The sequence below is a fragment of the Corvus cornix genome, chromosome 5 (genome assembly GCF_000738735.6).
Source record: "Corvus cornix cornix isolate S_Up_H32 chromosome 5, ASM73873v5, whole genome shotgun sequence".
Taxonomy (NCBI): domain Eukaryota; kingdom Metazoa; phylum Chordata; class Aves; order Passeriformes; family Corvidae; genus Corvus; species Corvus cornix.
In genome coordinates, this window is record NC_046335.1 from 25,193,786 (window position 1) to 25,214,446 (window position 20,661).

General features: G+C 36.7%; 1 protein-coding gene across 15 annotated transcripts in view; it reads left to right on the forward strand.

Moving 5' to 3' along the window:
- The window catches only part of RALGAPA1 (Ral GTPase activating protein catalytic subunit alpha 1), a 130,834-nt gene that overhangs the window by 13,026 nt on the left and 97,147 nt on the right, over positions 1–20,661 (forward strand). For all 15 annotated transcript variants that reach the window (XM_019280397.2, XM_019280344.2, XM_019280370.2 and 12 more), the window contains exons 4-15: positions 445–502; positions 1,145–1,188; positions 2,078–2,255; positions 3,830–3,945; positions 5,862–6,000; positions 12,066–12,274; positions 12,629–12,868; positions 15,061–15,249; positions 15,715–15,852; positions 18,087–18,235; positions 19,468–19,597; positions 20,294–20,531. In XM_019280397.2, coding sequence (XP_019135942.1) covers positions 445–502; positions 1,145–1,188; positions 2,078–2,255; positions 3,830–3,945; positions 5,862–6,000; positions 12,066–12,274; positions 12,629–12,868; positions 15,061–15,249; positions 15,715–15,852; positions 18,087–18,235; positions 19,468–19,597; positions 20,294–20,531 — 1,828 coding nt within the window. The remainder of the gene's footprint in view (positions 1–444; positions 503–1,144; positions 1,189–2,077; positions 2,256–3,829; positions 3,946–5,861; positions 6,001–12,065; positions 12,275–12,628; positions 12,869–15,060; positions 15,250–15,714; positions 15,853–18,086; positions 18,236–19,467; positions 19,598–20,293; positions 20,532–20,661) is intronic.

A 20,661-nucleotide genomic window follows, 5' to 3' on the forward strand; every position in this document is an offset into this window, starting at 1 on the left:
TTGAGAAGGCTGAAGCAAATGTTTGCTTGTGCCACTGAGGCAAGTTGACAGCTGAACATCCTAGCTGAAGCCATTAGAAAGGTGGAATAACTTAATGCAATCTGTTATGAACCAGGGCAACTGAGACAGACACTCATCCCATTCCATCCCATTCCCTCTGCTGTAAGCAGCAGTATCCATCAGAGAGGCAGTGGAGCCAAATGACCTGCAGTAACATCTGAAGTCTCCAATGCAGGACTCAGAGACAGTCTGTCAGAGCCTTTGGGCTTCTTAGCTTTAGGAATGGGATCATCTTGAAAGGACAATAATGCTTCCAAGGAAAACATTGTGGGAATTTTCTAAGTTGATGCTTCAGCTTCTGATCTGTAGCCTTTGTGAAAGGGCTGTTTGGTCTTTCAAGAGTGATATCTACAACATACATCCTTGGGTTCTGGTTTTTTATAGAAAATTTTACAACTCCTCCCTGAAAGGATTCATCAGAGATGGCAATTTCATAGTATTGGTAAGTTGATTTTTGCTTTCTCCCTCTCTCTTTCCCTCTTTTTTTCATTTTACTTTTTGTTTATAGCTACTAATTAGTGGCTACTATGCCATTCATTTCCTTAAAGTGGCTTAACAGGGGTTTTGGTCTTGAAAAAAGCTGGGTGAAGGAAAATAAAAAAGAAAATAAGAGAAACAGACAAAAAACCTCACCGATGTAGTGAATACTCTTCTAGATAGATTTAAATCTGGGAATATAGAAATAGAAGAGTGGCTGAGAAAGAACAGGTGAAAAGTTTAAAGTTTTAATTATTATGTTTTTCCTTATTTTTTTTCTCTTAGTAATACATTTCAGAATTCACATGAGGTATTTGTAAATAGGGAATGCTGATTCTATGCGTAGTGATTACTTACTTTTAATGTGCACATCTCAAAAATCTTTGGGGAAAGATATTATATGAGGAAGCTATGAAAGGTGATATTTGGTTATTTTTCCTTCTGGCATTGAGTCAATTGCTTGAAGGTATCAAGGTCACCAAGATTAAATTGGAGATTGCCAAGGACTTGTTTAAAAGTGACTATCAAGTCTGACCGAGAACTCTGACATCTTACTTAATATAAAAAGAAAGAACAAAAGCAAATTTTTTTCTCTTTTTTTTTTTAGGGTTGATTTTAAAGAAGCTTCTTCACACTGGAAATTCATTAAAGGTATTGCAAAAAATTGCATGGTCTTTTACCTACAATACTTAAAAATACAATTAAGAACATAAGGACAAATTTTCACAGTAAAAGCATAGGAGTGAGAATCAGATCATGACTTGTGTGTCATGAAAGAATAACTTCAAATCATCAGCTTTATCTCAGTAAAACTACTCACAGTAGTAAAGTGTTTATATAGAGTAGCCAGTGGTTTAAAGGATTTTGCATTAACAAAATAGTAAGCCTTAACTGTTCATTGTTAGAGGCAAAGAAGCTGATGCTAGGGCTCAGGCTACCTTGGAATTGGAAGATTATCTATGCCAGGGAGACCTGCTGGTGGGTAGAGTAATTTAAATGGTTGACCATGGGACAAAACAGCTGTACAGCTCCTCTGTAAACCACCTGCAGGCTCCTCTGGTACTGAAATTCTCCAGTGTGAGAGGCAGGAAGGGAATGCTCTAGGAGTCCATTACCTTTTTTTTGAAGGAGAAATGGAAGAAGGTAGAATTGGTCCTTCTGATACAGAAAGCTCACTCTGTTGTTACAATTCATGAACACTTTTAGAAATTTTATGTTGACCTTTGTATTTTCTGAAAAATTAATGTGGCATCTCGCAGTGCTGTAGTCAAGCAAGTGATTAGATATGTGTTGGTTTTCTTTCTCTTCTTTCAGAGAAACCCCTGTGAAAAATTCTTTGAGGCAAACAGCAGTGAAGGTGCCAGGCTTGCCCTTGCATTTCATCAGGAGCAGCAGATATGTTAGTTTGGCTCTGCTGATTGCTGGGGGTCATACTGTCTGTTCTCATTTTTTTATTGCTCCCCTTCTCCCTCCAGGGCAAATGGAAATGCTTTTGTTTGTTCTAGGACAAGATAACTTATTCCATGCTTTTTCCTTTAAGATACGTCGAGAGGGTGTGCGTCTCTTTCTTTTGTGGCTGCAAGCACTTCAGAATAACTGTAGTAAAGAACAATTATGGATGTTTTCTTGCTTGATTCCTGGATTTTCATCACCACAGTCTGAATATGGACCCAGAACACTAGATAATCTCATTAACCCTCCCCTTAATGTCCAAGAAAGTAAGTAATTCGGAAATATTACTCAATTCTTGACATAATTCAAATCTTGTCACAGACAACGCAAGTTGAAGTAACTGACATGCATATGTACCCAGGGAGGTGATGGAGCTGAGATGAGTTTCTTAGCAGTTTGTCAGATCTTCTTTCTGCAGCAATTTCTGTCTTTTCTGTTGTTTTTCAGGAGGAATTGTTTTTTGTGGTTGTTGGGGTTTTTCCCCCCAGGTAGGCTATTGTAGCTTAACACATAGTGGTGAAAATAAACTGACCAATTGTGTGTAATTCTTAAGAATTGCAAGAAGATCCTGCATCTACTGCAAACTTGCACAGGTGAATTCTGCTTGTGTCGAACATTTGCACTGGCTTTGTTCATACTCCAGGGAGCAGGCTGTGCAAAGCAGTTTCTGGTGTGGCCTTCAGGAGAGTGAGTGGTTGTTAGGGCAATGTGTAAGGACAAATGCATCTGTGTATGACCAGGCAATTAAGGCTGTCCTATTCTTGCAACCTGGAATCTTTGAAAATAATCAGACCTTGTAAATTGCAAAACTTGAGGTGCTAAAGGTTTGCATCAGTGGAAAAGCTTGAGCATGCTGAAATTAGGTTTTTATACTTTCTGATGTTTTTTTCTTAATGGTAAGGTCATTATCTTGGCCCTAATCAATAGAGTGAGGATGATTTTTCTCTTAAGATGATTCTTAGGACAGTTTTTCCTTTGTTCACTCTAGTATTAAGTGCTTCCTAACTCAATTTATTCTTGATAGTGGGATTTGAAACTCATTTATTAATGAATTGCAGTTAGATGGGGTCTTTGAATGTAAGTGCAAACTGTGCACTCACATAAATGGGAATAAGAACTTGAACGCTTTTTCCCCTGGATGTTGTGCTGTTGCCTTCTTTCCATCTTCTCTTAGTATTTGAGTATTTTATTGCTTGTAGAGGAAAGCAGTGTCTCCATGACTAGCAATTAAATTTGCTGAAACACAGCAGACAAATTTCATGGCAGGATAGCTCTGCAAGTAAAATTTTGCTATCTACTTAAGCCCTTTTTTATTATTATCTTGTGTAATTCAAAGTGCAAGGAATTATATGTGAACATCTAACTACAGGAACAGGAGAAAAATCAACTCTGAACTAGCTTCACTGTCGTGGCAAAGAAGGATACAGCTAGTAAAACTTAAAGGAAATGTAACTGATCAACTGCTAAATGGGAAAATGGTAAAAGATGTAAATAAAGATTTGGCATTTGTGTACCATAAGTGTTACACTGTTGTTTGCATAAATTCCAGAAGAAATTAATTACACCTTTTGGAAAAATTTGGGTTTGGCAGGTAGATTCCAAAAGTGCATAGAGAAAACCTACTTACTGTCTGCTGTGCTTTTTATATGTGTAAGAAATTAGTTCCATGGTGGTTTATTAGTCAAAATTTCCTGATTTTCATTAATCTATGGGTGGACTGTTTTACCTGTAACTGTCTCTGCTTGCTGCAGTGCATTTCTACTTTCATAACGTGGTAGATGTTTATGCATGAGAAGAAATGGTCTAAATGTTAGATGTACTTCTGTTTTTCTTTAAATAGCTCAAGTAACTATAGAAGAAATCACTCCACTTGTTCCTCCACAATCAGGAGATAAAGGACAAGAAGATTTAACAAGCTATTTTTTAGAAGCACTTTTGAAATACATGGTAATTCAGGTATGTTCTATAGTTTGCAAGCAAACAAGTATGAAACAAGTAACACCTCTTCGTCCTTTATAGTAAGTTTTTTACTTGTAGCACTGCAAATGTATATAAAAATATTTTAAAGATTTCCTCCTTGCCGCTCCCTTTTTTGTAAAAAGCAAATTCTTCTAGAAGAATGTTCCCCTGTCTTCTGTGTGAAGATTCCTAGATCTGTTACCACAGGATCTTCTATCAGACTGTGGCATAGAGACAAAACAAGACCTTTCAGTCACTTCTAGCAATGCTGATTTCAGCTCCCTTCTAATTTTCATCTCCCCTTCCCTGTCCTGTTGTCTTCAACCAACAGTTGGATCAACTGTGTGCAGAAAATGAAGAGTTGAATGAGTATTTAGTCCATGGTGTGCAACTCAGACACACACGCTGTTCTTCCCTTTGAAGTTTGACAATTCCATGATCTCAGTCAGTACAAGGCATAGCAAAAGCTTCTGTCAAAAACTGTGGCCCAGCTGTTATATGTTATGTAATTGATTTGCTGGCCAATTAGCATGTGCTGCTTCTGAGCCTGCTGTGCTGTCATGTGCTGCATGACATGGTAGGTATTCCTGCATACTTCCTTCTGGGTCAGACTTGTCCCACAGAACCCAGTCGGCTATCTGTAAGTTTTTCTTCACACTTTTGCAGGTTTTACTAGAGAAGATGGACAGTGTACATGTATGACAAATGTTAAACATTTCATGGCTTCCCTTTATCTATCTTTCTCTGTGAACTTGCCATGCTGGAATAATTTTCAACCTCATTTTATTGCTTCCAGCATCTCCCACTTTGAACAGAGGTCTTCATACTTGTGATCTGTAGGGTAAGCTTAATGCTGGCTATTTACTTTGAAGAAAAATAGCCCTTATATTTTTGAAGATTTTTCTGTAATAAATTGTTAGTATTATATTTAAATGCAGGTAAGTCATTGAGATAGGTGTCAGAGAGCTTGTTCACTATGTGAGTTCTGAAGTTGTTTGCTGAAGTCCCTTTAGAGGCACTGATATTTGCTAGCTCCTTTGATACAAAGGTCTGCTAAAGGACTTTGTGTCACTGAATGATATGTATCACCTGTTGTACTGAGTTACCCATTGCCTTGAAAATGGATCATAATAGAACTGTGGCCTTTGAGTAAGAAATGGGGAAGTAGAGGGGAAAGGGAAAAAAAAAGAGAGAGGGAAGTCTTCCTTTATATTATTTATGATAGACTTGGCAGGTCACTTAGCTCTGCAGGCAGATGGATTCTCAGGAACAAAGATGGAAACTGCATGTTGGATTTCTTGAGGAGAACTTACCATGCTTGGTAGTACTTACCCATGTAGGAAAACACTTCATAATGGGGAATGTTTAGCAATCACAATCCTTGAAAGGACATTTGTGTAACTCAACTTTAGAGTTGTATCTTCTGCTGCTTATGGTTGAAAAATTTGTCTGTTTTGTGTTGCCAATTACACGAATGGATCCAAGTACCTATTATAATGACTATATGGACACTTGTTAGTCAAATTGTCTTAGAAAAAGTTGTTGAAGAACTATTTGGAATTATTTATTTGGTAATTATTCTTTTTCATAAAACTTTTTGAAGTATAAAAACAGTTTTGTTGAAAACAGTCAGTTTGGGCTTACTCCCTGATTTGGCAAGATGTCTGCAAAAGCGAATGTATTTCTGTTGGTTTCAGTATTTTATGTGTTCATTTTCAAACAGTATTTTGGAAGAGAACAGTCTTTGTTTCATTGACATTTCCCAGCTAGTTTCTGTTTCATTTTTCTAAAATTGTTTATTAAAATATATATATGATTTTGTTTCAAAGAAATACCTTATAAAGAGGACATTTTATCAGTTACCTGTCTCTTCTATTTGTAGATATTTACTTTGTCCAAATTCTTTTTTTAAGGTTAAGAGTTTAGAATGGAAGAACAAGGAAAACCAGGAAAAGGGATTTTCATTTTTATTCTCAAATTTTAAGAAGTACTACTTACCTTCTATTTTCCCAAACATCTGTAAGGAGACGAGCTTGTATAACCCTATACTTGGTAAGTGTTAACACAGCTGATAAGATCATTACATTTTATCTGATAGTGATGTTATGATCTGATTAGTGAGAGATGCCTCTACCCAACCTAGGGTGCCAACAAGACCAAATGCTGGTTCAACAGTACTGACACTAAGTGCATGAGGAAAGAAAAGACAGAGGGAGAGGGAGAGTGGGAAAAAGAGAGAGTGTGAGCAGAAGCTAGTCACCGCCCATGCATCCAGCAGTGTCTTGTTGGTCCTTCTACACCCTGGGCTTGGTGGTGGGGTGCAGGTCCTGGTTTGTTCATCTGTTAGTAAGTTCTGTGCTGAAAGGTGTGCTGGTTCCACAAGGTTTGCCGCTGACTATTAAATCTTTTCACTATTTATACATTTTAGCAAACAAAGGAATTAATACTTATTGGCTACAAGTAATATAGTTCTCTTATTAATTAGTATTCCATCTGCTGTTGGTTAAATGCAGCTCATGTAGTTAGTCTGCATGTTCAGTCTCTCTCTTCTTCTGAGATGGTGGGTTTCTTGTGTTGGTGAGTCAGTGGTCGCAATCTCCCCCAGCGAAATTACCTTTTACCCAATTGGATCTGATTTCAGCAGAATTGCTGAGATGGTTTTAATAATTTCTTCCTTACCTTCTGGCAAATGTCCTTGTGGCCCCTAAATTCTGTATTCTATGTTTCCACTATCAGTAATACATTGTTCTTCCTAAGCTTTGTTAACCTCTCCCTAGATCCTAACACAGTGCATCTTGTACTGTGTTTATACAGCCCAAATTCTGGGTGTCCATGGAGGCATATTCAGGGGAGCTTTGGTGGCCATTGGTGGCCACAGATGCCACCTGTCCTATAACTTGGGATGATGCTTTTTTGACTGGTGATATGCGTATAAGCAGGTGCTTCTTTTCTCACAGTCTGTTACAGTTGGAAGTGTGTTAACCAGGATGTGCTAACCAGATCTTGCCTCTGTCAGGCCTGGAATTAGCAACTTCCTGTCACAAATTCCTCCCTTCTGTGGCCTTAACAATGTTTGAGACCGGTAATTGTGCTCTCTAACTCCTAACAAGACAATATAGCAAAGCAGTTTTTAGCTTGAGTCATGTTGCCCATGAAGGGTATTCTCCAAAAGTATTTGTCATGAAAGAACATGTTAAGGTTCCTGTTTGTGGTTTTCAGTTCTTTGTTTGTGGAAGCCTCTGACCCTTTCATTAGAGTCAATCTTGCTATATTGGCCTCAATGAGGTAACTTAAATGTTCTTGTAAAATTGCTCTTTAATGGGACCTATATTGTTGATCTCAGTTGTGCTCTGAAGAGAGCTACTGCTGCTGAAATAAAAGGTGTTAGTGTGCTGTTCTTTGGGTGTGTTGGCTTTATCTGTACAAATCCCAGTGTTTGGATTACATGGTGCTTGCTCACAGTTCTGACAGGGCAAAGTTACATTTTTGTGCCAACTGCATTTTATCAGGAGCTTGCAGTAGGATAAAGAAGCTAGGGTTTAGCACACTCTTCAGAGCTGATGGTGCTAGAATGTATCTTTCCATATAGAGAGTGGAATGTTAGGTTTTGTCTAAGCAAACCTGAGTTTACTTAGAGTTTTTAGCTCATTTTAAACCAGAATGTTGTTTGCAAATCTTGGTTTTTTTTTTTTTTTTTTATCTAAGGTTTGCATGCACTCATGCACATGTTGGTTGTAGGCCAACAGAGTTCAAGACTCTGCAAAGCAATACCTTGTACACAGGCTTTAAATTATCATTTCGTCACTTGAGTAATACAGTCACATCACCATTCCTCTTATCTGTTGATGCAGCATCTCAAAGGAACTAGTAGCGATCTCCAGACACAGTTCCATAATCTAAAATCAGGCCGTTGGGGAAGTTTGTTGGAAAGGTCTTAGTTTCTTCCAGTCCATGTATATTTATTTAGATTTCAGATTATTTATTTATTTTAGATTTCAGAGATGGTTGTGTCAAAATAGTGTTCTCTTGGGAAAGACAAACAGTGGGCCTTCTCATCTAGGGGAGAAGAGCCAGTATAAATACAGCCATAAGTAACAGTAGAATAAGAGTTATTGGGCAGATGCTGAAGAGGTTCAGCGATAAAATAGCTACACGAGGGATGGTAAGCAGTGCTGAGAAAGCAAACCTACCATTGCTTGATGCTCCAGAACAAGAAATATGGAAATGCTATTTTTCTCTTTCTGTGAAGATCTTGATTGAGTCTTCCATAGAAGTGTTACTCTAGTCCTCTGTTTTTCTGTGAACTGTAAACAAGAAACTTCCAAGGCCTTAGTAAAGAAGAGGACAATGAGAAACAGGAAGAAATGTGCACAGATCTCCAAAAGTACTGTGAGTGCCTTATAACTGTGCACAGTGAGCAACTATAATGAGGATTTTTGGAACAATACAGTGATGAAAAGAAGAGAAGCACGGTAAGTTGAATAATTTTTTTCTCCTCTAAGATGTTCTCTGGCATGCATCTTCCCACCCTATTTGGAAATAATCCTGTGCTTGTTCTTAATTTACAGCCTTGAGGCTGAAAGCAGGGCAAACTTGGGCACTGAGCCTGCTACTAAGAACAGTTCTCATGCTACTGGTGTAATGTTTAATTTAGGAGAAGTCATGAGGTACAAATCAGAACAGTAGTTTTAATAAGCAAGCATTGATACAAGGCTTTACTGGAGATAGTATATTGGACTGAGATTTCTTTCCTTCTTTCCTGATAAATATGTTGGTTACAGCAACAATCACCAAGCATTCCAGTTACAAGAAAGCTAGTTTGTGCCTCCTTCAAATTCTGGCTTTAGTATTACAGACTTAGAAGAGGAATACATCATTAGAAAAGCCCGTGAGAGAGTTTTTTGAGAGGGTTGGTTTGTTTGTTTTTGTTTCGTTTGGTTTGGTTTTGTTTAGAGTTTTTTGCTTTATTATGTTTTGGTTTGGGGTTTTTTTTTTGCCTTAGTGTTTACTTTGATTGTAATGTCTTTGTTAAATATCTGTTGAGATTGAGTTAAAAGCTGTTTAGGAAGAACTATAGATCTGGCAGTAATATTCCGGGGCGTTGCTTCTTCCATCATAGCCATTTCTAAGCCATTTAGATGGGCTCCTTCATTTACAGGGAAACACTAAAGTGGGCTGTCCTACAGCTGTCTTCAGCTCTTCATTCCTTATGAACCCTTTATTGTCTTAAAAATTAAGCATGGTCAAAGCTTACAGGTGTTCACTGTGTTTTTGCTAGCTTGTTAATTTTCTACCCTGTGTATGTCTTCCACCACCTGCAGCTTCCTGCCCTTTTTGCCATCAGCTCACATCAGGTTCCCAGAGGGGGAAGGGCAGGGGGTGGGGAAAGCCCAAAACACAGTAGAAAGAAAAAATGAAAAGTTGGGGGAAGGGAATATTTCCTCTTGTACTGTTTGAGTCCATCTAACAAGCTCTGTTTTGCTTTGGTTTTATGTCTGTGGTCTCATCTGAAGCCTTGATACCTTCTTCCAAGATGGACAGAAATGTGAAAATACGAGAAGCAGCTGGAAGGAGGATACATTTGAGAAGCAGCTGCAGCACATAGTGCAGTTGAAACAAATTATAGAAAGAGGATGTTCTGAGAGGTTATCATGAAACAAGAAGGAGACAGTGTGCTGCAAAAACGTGTTTACTGCATGTTTAGTCCTTCTGAAAATACTGCCAGTATTGCAGTCTTTGTGCTCTGCTGAATGCTAGTAGATACCAGAGAGCACTGATTTTTGCATATTTAAATGCTGTGCTACCAGGCATTTGCTTCCTTTTTCACAGATTGTACTGTTATACGTGCTTGTTTAAGATATCATAGTTTTTAATTTTGTTATTAACGTGCTCCTTTCCACAGAATGTAAACAATATACTGGGGTTTTATTATTTGCAGTAAATAAACCATTTGTAAACTTGTCAAAGAGTATTCTGTGCATTTGTTACTTATGTAGGTAGATGGTATGCAAGAATCATGTGGATTTTTTCCTCTAATAATAATGCTTCCATTGAAAAGTGTGGATGTGGTTTTGAAGTCTGTACAGGAAACATTCCTCGGTTTAGCAGCAATGTGACGGGTTTATCACTACTTACGTATGTGGCTTTTGAAATGTCACCGAGATAGACCAGCATGGATATCTTCAGTGCAGGTGCTGGATTTTGTGTATTTGTAGTGATAACAAGGAAATCTTTACAGCAGTCTGGCAGGTTGGCTGGTTTCACTTTAGATGTCTTAAAAAGGCTATCATAATATAATTGCCTAGACAAAAGTTGATTATTTCTTCACTGCTGTCCAGATTTGTCCCTCTTGGATTCTAACACCATAAACTGGCAAAGTTACGCAGGATCCTTTAAAACAACTCTTGACTTTGCATTAGGAAGATATAGTCAGGGAATAATTTTATATTGTTCAGTGTGACTTTTTAAAATCTTTTTTGACTTTCACCATTAGTATCCTTGAACTGCCTTCTGGCTGGCCTGTAAAACCATGGAACTTCTCTCTTGCTCATGTACTGCAGGCTGTAGAAGAGTTGAGGTGCCTACATACCATCTCTGTCCAATCTGTCACTCTCTGTATATGGATAGGACCATTATTTTCCATGCTTCCTTCTTTTTGTTAGTTGGTTTTTTGGTTTGGATTTTTGTTCATTTTGTGTTTGTTTTGGTTTGAGTTTCTTGGGGTTTTTTTTGCTCTCACTAGATGAAAATCATGGTACTAAAACATCAGCCAGCATCAGGGTGTCCTGACAGCACATACCATAATCAGTACTCACACAAATCTTCATCTTCTTTTTGTTTTGGAGCACATCTCATATTTGCCCTTTTAGAACAAGGAGTAGAGTTGGTTGCCATGCCGCTTGCACAGAAATGTCATTTGCACATGAAAGTACCGTTGCTGCTTCAGGTTGATGATTGGTAATGCAGAACTATTCTGCACCATGTCTTGGGTTGTAAAACCCAGAAATAACATTTTGTACTGTTAAGTCACAGAAAAATGCCCAATTTAAAAATGAGATCCATGTGTATTCCCATCTTTGTAGTGCTTTTAACACACATGTTCATTCCATCCACACCAAGTTACTAAGTACTGTCATAGGGTTTTTTTCTGAAGTAGAGTCAAGAGTACTGATGTCTCTAGCACAGTAGAGAACCAGAAAAGCTAAACAGTTCTGAACCATCATGTAGAACATGGGATGGCAAAAATGGAGTTGTCAGTTACAGTCCCCAAACAACCACAGTTCCTGCCAGCTGATGTGCCCCTGAGCATCCTTCATTACACTCCCTACAAGCCAGTACAGAAGCTACTGCCACAGAGTCATCTTGCGGCTAAATCATAGGAGAATGTATGTGCCTGTGGTCTGGCAGCAAAGTCCAGCAAAATTAGCCAGTGCAGATGGGGCGCTAGGTGAAGCTGCAAAGCTCATGTGGCTTCGGAGCAGGATTTCTCTGTTCTATTAATCTTTCACCTTTTGCTGGGCCAGAAGAGGCTGTGTTTATTGCATTTGCATTTTGGAATTATATATCTCCCATTGTAGCCATGATGAAATTTGACAATATATTAATTTTATATGAAAGTAGTTTTCTTGTATAGGTCATAGTCTAGTTAACAGTTATTTTGCTACTTGGAACTTTGTAGTTTTCAGTAAAAATTTGAAGTAGTGAGTTTGCTGAAGTTTATCTTTAAATATTGAGTATGATGTAGCTTAAAAGAACCTGAAAATAATGAAATGCGTTTACTTACATAGAAAAGAAATGCAAGCAAAAATGTGAGGCTGTAGAAATGACTTTCAGATAAAAAAATTAAAGGTTCTTCATAACAGATACAAGTGTCTGTCTTTTGGATCAACAGTGTTGTCTCCCTTCAGGAGAAAATTCAACTGTTTTGATGTCTTACAATTCTTGACATTTTCTCTGTTGCATCCATTCCAGTGCATCTTGGAATGAGTGGTGCAACAGTGAATGCAACAAAACTACACCTCTGAAAGTTCATATGTATTGGTTATGGTTTTAGGATTTCTTTCTTATGCAGATCTTTCTCTCTGCACATATTTTTGAGATGTTTTATTTTCTTACAGATATACCACAAATGAGACCAAAGCCACACTACGTAATAGTTAAGAAAGATGCTGAAACCAATGAGGCAATATATTGCACAAAGGAACCTTTCATCAAGGCTCGTGTTATTGTCATTAGATGGTTGGTGTCTTTCTGGCTTGAGCCAAAACCTCATATAGGACCTCATATTCCTGGGATGGAAGGTGAAAATGTGCCAAAGAATATTCAGGTAAAACTAAATACACAAAAATGTATTTGTTTTCGTGTTTTTGGCTTAATTGTTATGTCAGCAGTATGCTTTCCTCCAATAATTACAACTAATGAAAAGTTTTTAAAAAAAGGAATTTCTAAACAAAGTGTATATTTGTGAATTCACTTTGAAAAGACCTGCAATGCTGCTTTCTTTTTTCAAATTCGCTATTTGTTTTTAATCAACTAGCCATTAGAAGCCTTAAAATGCAGTAAATCCTTTTGTTTGTTTGTTTTCTTTAATTCTTTGTGCTGTTTTAAATTCTACTTAAATTGTACTGTTATATTGCTGTACTAAAAATGAACTGTGGAATATTTTAAAATTTTGTTTCAGAGAGCAGCTGCCAGCATGGCTTCAAGGGAGGACAGCAAAAATGACAGTACTGATAAGCAGGATAGAAATGCAGAACCAGAACAATCTCATTCTAACACAAGCACTCTAACAGAGAGAGAACCAAGTTCTTCTAGCCTCTGCAGTATTGATGAAGAGCATTTAACTGATATTGAAATTGTCCGGAAAGTCTTTTCTTCTAAAAGAAGCAATGTTAATTTTCTAACTGAGATTTTTCGACAGGTAAAAAACTCTATTTTAAATGCGAGAATCTTGACTGTTGTATTGTAAGTTTTCATTATGTCATGGTTTTCTTTCTAGAGCACTTGTTAAGCAGGACATTATACCAAATTACAGGTTTCTTCTGTCATCTTGCCTTCAGAAATCGAAAAACTAAAATTCTGAAATATTTTCTGTGTAGAATATCCCCAGTTCCTGATTTTTCTAATTTTATATGTTTAATAACCAGTTTAACAACATTTAAGTTGGACTTCACAGTTCCCCATAGACGGGAATGTTTAATCTTTTCATATGTCAAAGCTGTAAGTATTAGAACTCACAACCAACCATATTAACATAAGCCTCCTGTGGGCATCTGCAGCTGTTAAAGAGCTGTTTTAGGAGCATCTAAATGTCCTTACCTTGACAGTGTTCATCAGAAGAGTAGGACAGGTGGCTGTAGAAGGTAGCAGCTTCTGTTTCTGCCTTTACTGCAACCAGAAATGTTAGCTGAGCATACTCAAAATAGTGTTTCTCTACTGGAAACTATTGAACAAATTTAAACTGAGAACATATGCCAGAATATGGAGTCTTTATTAATAGTAACTTTGAGTTCAATATGGGAGAATAGAACAAGATAAACTTTCTTTATGCCCCATGCTATAGATCAAGAGAGTTTTCTGAATAATAGTAAAGAAAAATACACTAAGTTTCAAGTTAAATGCACAACACTCATTGTTCTAAACAGCAGAAAGCGGAACATTTTAAAAATCTTTTATCTGGATGAAATAGGTATTTTTGAATGAGGCAAATAAATGTCAGAAGCTTATCCACATCCCTTGTATTAAAGAGCTTGGACACATTACTGAAGGACATGGCAGAGTTACCAGAATTCAGCTGACACTCAAGAGTTTACAGAGTCTGAGGCATTGAATGTAGAGTCTAAATTATCAATGGTCTATGTAGAAACTGTCCCCACAGTGAAAAGAAGCAAGGGCAGTTTTCTTCATTCTTTTCACAAGTCACTCCATGAATTTATGTAGATTATTTTGTTTTCATGTGCAAGTATGAGATCTTATTTACATCATTATTTAGCCAGGAGTTTTCAGTGTAAATTAATTTCTAATATACAAGGTGTTTGTAATGTTTGTAAAACACTAGGGCTAAGTTATTCCAGTCAAGAGAAGGTTTCAGTGGTACTGAGTGATGGAAAGATTGTCTGTAGAGAACAAGTTCTATCCATTTTAGACTTGAGGGTACAAAAAAGTGTATATGGGCTTGCAGAAGAATGTTAGACTTGATGAGCAAGTATATGACTGAGCTTGTCAGTTGAAGCTGAATTCTTTTTAGTGTGAAAATGGTATGAAATGTCTGTTTCCAGAGGGAACATACTACTGGTGTTAAGTGGGCCCTCCTTAAAGATATGGGCAACTAGTTTTCAACAGTCACAGCATGGACCCAGTAAAGTTGTGTGTTAGTGTAGTTTGTCTGTTCTTCTAAAAATATAATTAGGGCATCATGGTCTTTGGTAAGTGTATTTATAGGTAGTTAAAATCTGACTAATGTTAAAAGTTTCTGGTCTATGACTAGTTGTTACCAGTACAGCCAATACAGAAAACCTTCTGAAGAGGGCACTGATCAGCCATCACACCAACTCAAATGCATGATTTTTAGAAACAGTAATTCTGAAATCTTTTCAGGGAGACATTTACTTTAAGGATACTGTTTTGTAAAATTTTACTTAGCTAAAAATAAGATAGATGACTACCAGTATTGTGTGTCACTTGAATTTTTCTTAGTCGTTTAGAATTGGTTTAACTCCATTCTTCCAAATCCTCTGAATGGAAGATGTTGTAATGGGAGCTTCTGCTCATTCATTTTGCATATTTTGATGAGTGTATGGGTCTTAAGTTCAGCAGGCTACGTGCTAAGCAGTTAAGCCTGCATGGATTCTCATCTCTCTCTCTCTCTTTGGCAATTAAGTTTTCAAAGTATTTCTTGGTAAGTTTTCTTGTTTAAATGTGGAGGTTTTTTCATGTTTTCAGTTTACATATGAAGAAAGTGAGCAAACATTTAGGTTTAGCAATCATTTGTATGTTAGGATCCTACAGTGGCTGTATTTTTCCACCCTTTTCTCTTAGAACTTACACATTATAGAGCCCAACTTATTTCAAGTATTGTAACTGTGTTTTGTTTCTTTTTTCTTCTACTTGCAGGCATTTCTGTTGCCGATATGTGAAGCAGCTGCCATGAGGAAGGTGGTGAAGGTGTATCAGGAATGGATTCAGCAAGAAGACAAACCTTTATTTATGAAAGAACCTGAAGAAATAATGCAGTGCACAACTGTAGATTGTGATGAAAATGTTGACCATAATTCATCAGAGAAAGGAAAAGAAAGAGAAGAGGTAAAATATTGTTGGTTAATATTTGTGCATTAATATGCCAGTAGACAGAGAAGTGGCTTCCTTGATAGTTTACATGGTTTACTTTGATGTCAGAGCATTTCTGGGGAAAATCAATGGTAAAACACTGTATGAATGAGCTACCAATTTTATCCATTTTCTGTAGCTTTTTAATGGGCTTAGTTCAATTTAAAATTTTATATCATTTTATGAACTATTTTCGAGATGTGGATTATACAGTATGCCACCTTTCAACTGTGTAAAAATTATATACAAATAAAAGGATGACAAAAATAGTACTTACTTGATTCAGGTACTTTAAGATAATTGCTACAAGCCTCATGAAATATTGTTGTGTCTTAGGTGCATTTGCCTGCCGTTGTCTATTATTATATCCTTTTTCCTTTAATATAAAGCCAAAATTCTTGTCTAAATATCTGTGGAATTTTAAGAAAAAATATTTTTCAGGAAAAAGGGATGAACTCCAGTCATGTTCGAAATTCAAACTGGACAAGAAATGGGTGTTATGAAGACACTTTGCATAAAACATCTGAAATTGATACTGAAGAGCAAAATGTACGAGCTGGAGTGCAGTCAATATTGCAGGTATGAAACAGATTTGATACCTAATTTTTTCTAAATTATCTATCTAAAATTACCTAAAATACTTGTTATCAGCACATAAAGAGTGGAATGTAGTGCAATACTTCTGCCAGGGAATCCATGCATCGCTAAAGCATCTCTAAATTTTAAAATTATTTTCTAAAATGTAACAATTATGATGATAAATGTTAGACTAATGACAGTGGTTCACTAAATCTTTATTGACCTTAAGTAGGACAATGTATAGACCAGTATTGGATAACACACACACACACAAAAAAAAATCTGCTAATTTTGCATCAGAACATGCATTCTGCTCTGCATTATATTACAGAAAAAATAATCCTTATGTGACTTCAATATCTTCAAATAATTCTAATTAAGTGTTTTGTAAGAATGTTTAGAGGCTTTTTTCTTTTACACTACTAGTCACAAAACCCAAAACATCCGATCCTGTAGTTTTTGTAGTCTGATTAATAAGGTGTACAGGGATATTTTTTCATCTTTTTCTGAATTTGCAGCACGTTTGAAAAATTTGATGAGAGACCATAACTCTGCAGTGATATCATTAAGGAAAGCAAGAGTTGGAGTTGTACCCTAACAGAAGTTTTTTCATTGCTTCTAAGAAGTTTGACAGGGTAGAAATTGTGTTAATTTCAAATGTTAAGCAAAATGCTTCACTGATGTTGAGGCTATAGAAAATCAAGAGGGTATAATTTGAGGGTATTTGAAATGTTCTTACGGTTAAATGAAGTGTGTGCATTTTATGTATATGTGTGTGTACGTGCATTCATATAGGTGCATATATGACTCTAGCCCCCATAATACTCTTTTATGCAGCAGAAAATTGATTCTGAACTAAATAAAATAGACATGTGCATTTGCCACTTTATTGTGTGCACTTCTGCTGTGTGTGACCATGCTAAGTACAACTCATTTTTACTACAGCTTGAATGATTTTCTGAATAGGGTTTTCTTTTGTGCTGTACGCTGTTACATATATAAATTAACTTTGTAATTGACATCACTTTTAAATTCAAATATGTTACAATAACTTAAGCTTCATAATCTTTGTTTTCAACAACTTTTTAGAATATAAAGTGTTACTGAGAAAAGAAGTACGAGGTGTCTTGGTTTGCAGTATACTGCTAAGGCTTACGCTTCTGACAATGTCTTGAAGACTATTCACGTTGAAGTTTTTTTAGACAAAGGTTCATTTGACTACCAAATATCTTTTTTTTTTTTAGCCTGAAACAGAGTCAAGACATCATTCTAAGACAGTACCATGTCTCAGTTTGAGAGATTTCCTGACCTGGAACCACGTTTGATTTTTCTCTGTGAATCAATAATCCAAGACTTCTGTCTTGAGTTTTTTTCCCATTTAATGCTTCCATAGACTTATTTCTAGGCACTTAGTGTAGGTTAGGTTCATTAGTTGAGGCTAGTGAATGTAAACCTGCATACTAATAGCTTTTAATTATTAAAAATCCAAGGCTGTCAGTAGAGGGTAATTATGACTTTAGTACCAATGACTTCCTGTACATGTAGATTAGAAAAGACACAAAAATACTTGAAAATCTAGACCTGAGATTCAAGTGCTTTCTAAACTTTTCATAAAAATATAGTAACACTTCAGTAGCTGCTTCTCTAGCTCCTACAATGTCCTTGCCTACTTTTTTTTCCATAATTTTCATTCTGAAGGCCCTAATTCACTGTCCACTGAAGTCAGTCACTTTGGGGAATGTGTCCTGTTTCCTGCTTTTGGTAAGCCTCACTGATCCCAGTGGGATGAATGCTTTAGTTTCTCAGAACATAATACAGGCCGTGTCATGCTGAAACACATGCTGTGTACCAGGAGTATTTCAAGTAGTTCAGCATATATTGTACTAGTCAGTTCCTGGCTTACAGGTGGAACTTTTGTGCAGTGGATTTCTTACTGGGACATTTTTGTCCATCATATTAAACTAATCATATTGAGTAGTCTGTTGTACCATCTGTCTATGAGAACAAAAATATACAAATAGATTTTGTAGAAAAAATGGGAAAAAGATCAGTCTCTTTGTTGCTTAATCATACTGCAAACTAACATATTTAAACATACACTTCCGTGTGCATACACAACCTTTTCTGATAAAGATTTTCTGTTATAGATTTTTTTCTTCCTGGTTCTGTCAACTGAATTGCTGAAAACATCAAAGTGCTTCAGTCTCATAACATCCACTCTTTTCTGCTTGCAGGTTTTTATAATAAATTCTTCAAATATATTTTTTCTTGAACCTGCAAATGAATTTAAAGCTCTGCTGGATGAACACACTGATATGTGCAAACGCATTCTCAATATCTACCGCCACATGGTAGTCCAAGTGACTATGGACAAGAAGACATGGTAAAATTATAATGCTTTTATCTTAGATTATTAGTTCACAACACAAATGTGAAAATTTACTTGGTAGTAAACACAGTAGAGCAGTACTGGTTATATGAACCAGTTCCTCTAAATCAGGAAGTACATGAACTTGAACATCACAGACAACTTAGCACAGGGGAGGTTATCTGCTTTCTTAAAGCCTCTAGTAAGCTCCTAGTTAATTTGTGGCAGCTTAGCCCTCAGTGCAAAAAGGACTAAGCTGGGGATATATAGGCTGCTATTAAGGAGCTACTGATGATTTTTTCCAGGGCATTTTACTCATGTATCAAAGCATTAAAATATGAAAACATACGAAGTTTCACAGCCTTATTTAAAAATAAACAAAAAAACCCAGATAAGCATGGATAACTATTACAATCAGGCGTGTGTTGTTCTTGACCTGTAACTGTATACAGGAGTCTGTGTACTGTGTAACTGTGTTGTTCCTTTCCAGTGCTTACAGTGCCTAGCAGGTACAAGGGACCCTGCTTTAAAGGAATTTCTATCATTTCCCACTCTTCTAAATAGTAGTCTGTAATCAGGTGGTATTTGCCACCATTCTCCATTACAAGGAAGAAGTAGCAAGGGGGTTTCAAATGTCCGATTTATTCAATTTTAACTTGACTTGTATTCAATCTGTCAGTAGTATTTCCTGAGCTCTGAGTAAGTACAACTGGCACCATCTGTCATGTGAAGCTTGTCTCCTCTTCTGAGGAGCCAGTCAAGCTAGCCACTGGGAAATTTGGGAGTGATAATAGAAAACAGATTCTACTAGGTTGGTATTTTCTTTCTCAGTTTCACATCAATGTAAAGAGGTGACTCTAGACCACGATGGAAAAGATTGTGCCACATGAAATAATTGATGATGTTAATGATAATGTAAAATTGCCAAAACCTGTAATACATAGGAGGAAAAAGCTCAGATTGAAAATACATTTAAAACTTTGCCTCTAATTTCAGGCCATTGAAGGTGGTAGCAGTTGAATGACTTGGAAGAGGGTATTAGAGGGCCACAGGGATTCCTCACTCTTAAGTGTGAAAAAAGATTGGAATAATTTCTTTTGCAAGAACCAAGTTAGGCCCTTTGTAATCATTATTTCCTTTTTGGAATGTGTTTGAGCAAATCAGGCTTGATTATTACCTTTAAAAATACCTTGGTATATACAGAAGAATAACAAAATTATAACTCTAAGTTTAATACTGTTTTGCAGGGAACAGATGCTACTTGTGCTGCTCAGGGTGACCGAATCTGTGCTGAAAATACCACCCCAAACTTTCTTGCAATATCAAGGAAGAAAAAACTCCACTTTAGCTGGAAGACTTGCAGGACCTCTTTTCCAGGCAAGTAAACATAAATTCACTTTAATTAATTCAGCCTAATTTTCATGAATACATTAGATACAGCAACCACTGTTGGCTGATACATTACCCAGATAATGTGAGTGGTGTGGGTCAAAGAGCTGGTTACATTTGTTACTTTCTGTCCTATATTTTAGTGACACTGTGACTACAGTATTTGAGGTACTGTAAAATTCAATAATTGCTGTTCTTTAGTTGAGTTGGAGTAACTGGCAAGGATAACTGGCAGTGTGTGCAGTTTTAGCTTGCTTCCGTAGCAAAATTAGCTCAAGTCGGCATGAAGTCTTCTGTGGAATCCCTGCCTAATCGATGGATTTTTTTTATTTCTTAGAGAACTCTGTAATTCCTCACAAAAAGCTGTAGCAAATCCTTTCAAAGCTTTTAGTTGCAAAGTGCCATTTGGTGGGTTCTCAGTGACTAGGATCTGTAGAGCCTCCAGTTTCTTTAGTGGAACAAAAAAGAATACAGAAGATAATGAGTCAAAGCAGTTGTTCTGTATGTAAGTCAGAACCCTGTGTTAACACTTGATAATTCATTAAAAATCTGTGTGTACTGGTGAGGAAAAGAATGTTGGGACTACAATGAAATTTCTGTGGCAGTTTGAAGTTTCCTTTTAAATAGTAACATTTGAATGTTGTCAACTTATGTTCACAATCCAACTTTTCTCTGTTCTTTTAGACTCTTATAGTAGCTTGGATCAAAGCAAATCTAAATGTGTACATTTCTCGAGAACTTTGGGATGACTTGCTGTCTGTAATGTCATCCCTGACGTACTGGGAAGAGCTGGCCACTGAGTGGTCACTGACAATGGAGACACTTACTAAAGTATTAGCTAGAAACTTGTATAGCCTGGACCTCAGTGACCTGCCATTGGATAAATTAAGTGAGCAGAAGCAGAAAAAACACAAAGGCAAAGGTAAGACAACACTGTATAGACATAATTTGAATTTGAACTGGTGTAATGAGGTGTTGGGCCCAGGATAATTTTGGTCTTAGCTGTTTTTGTATACCTAATTAGGCATCTATATCACCTGAAATAGCCCTGT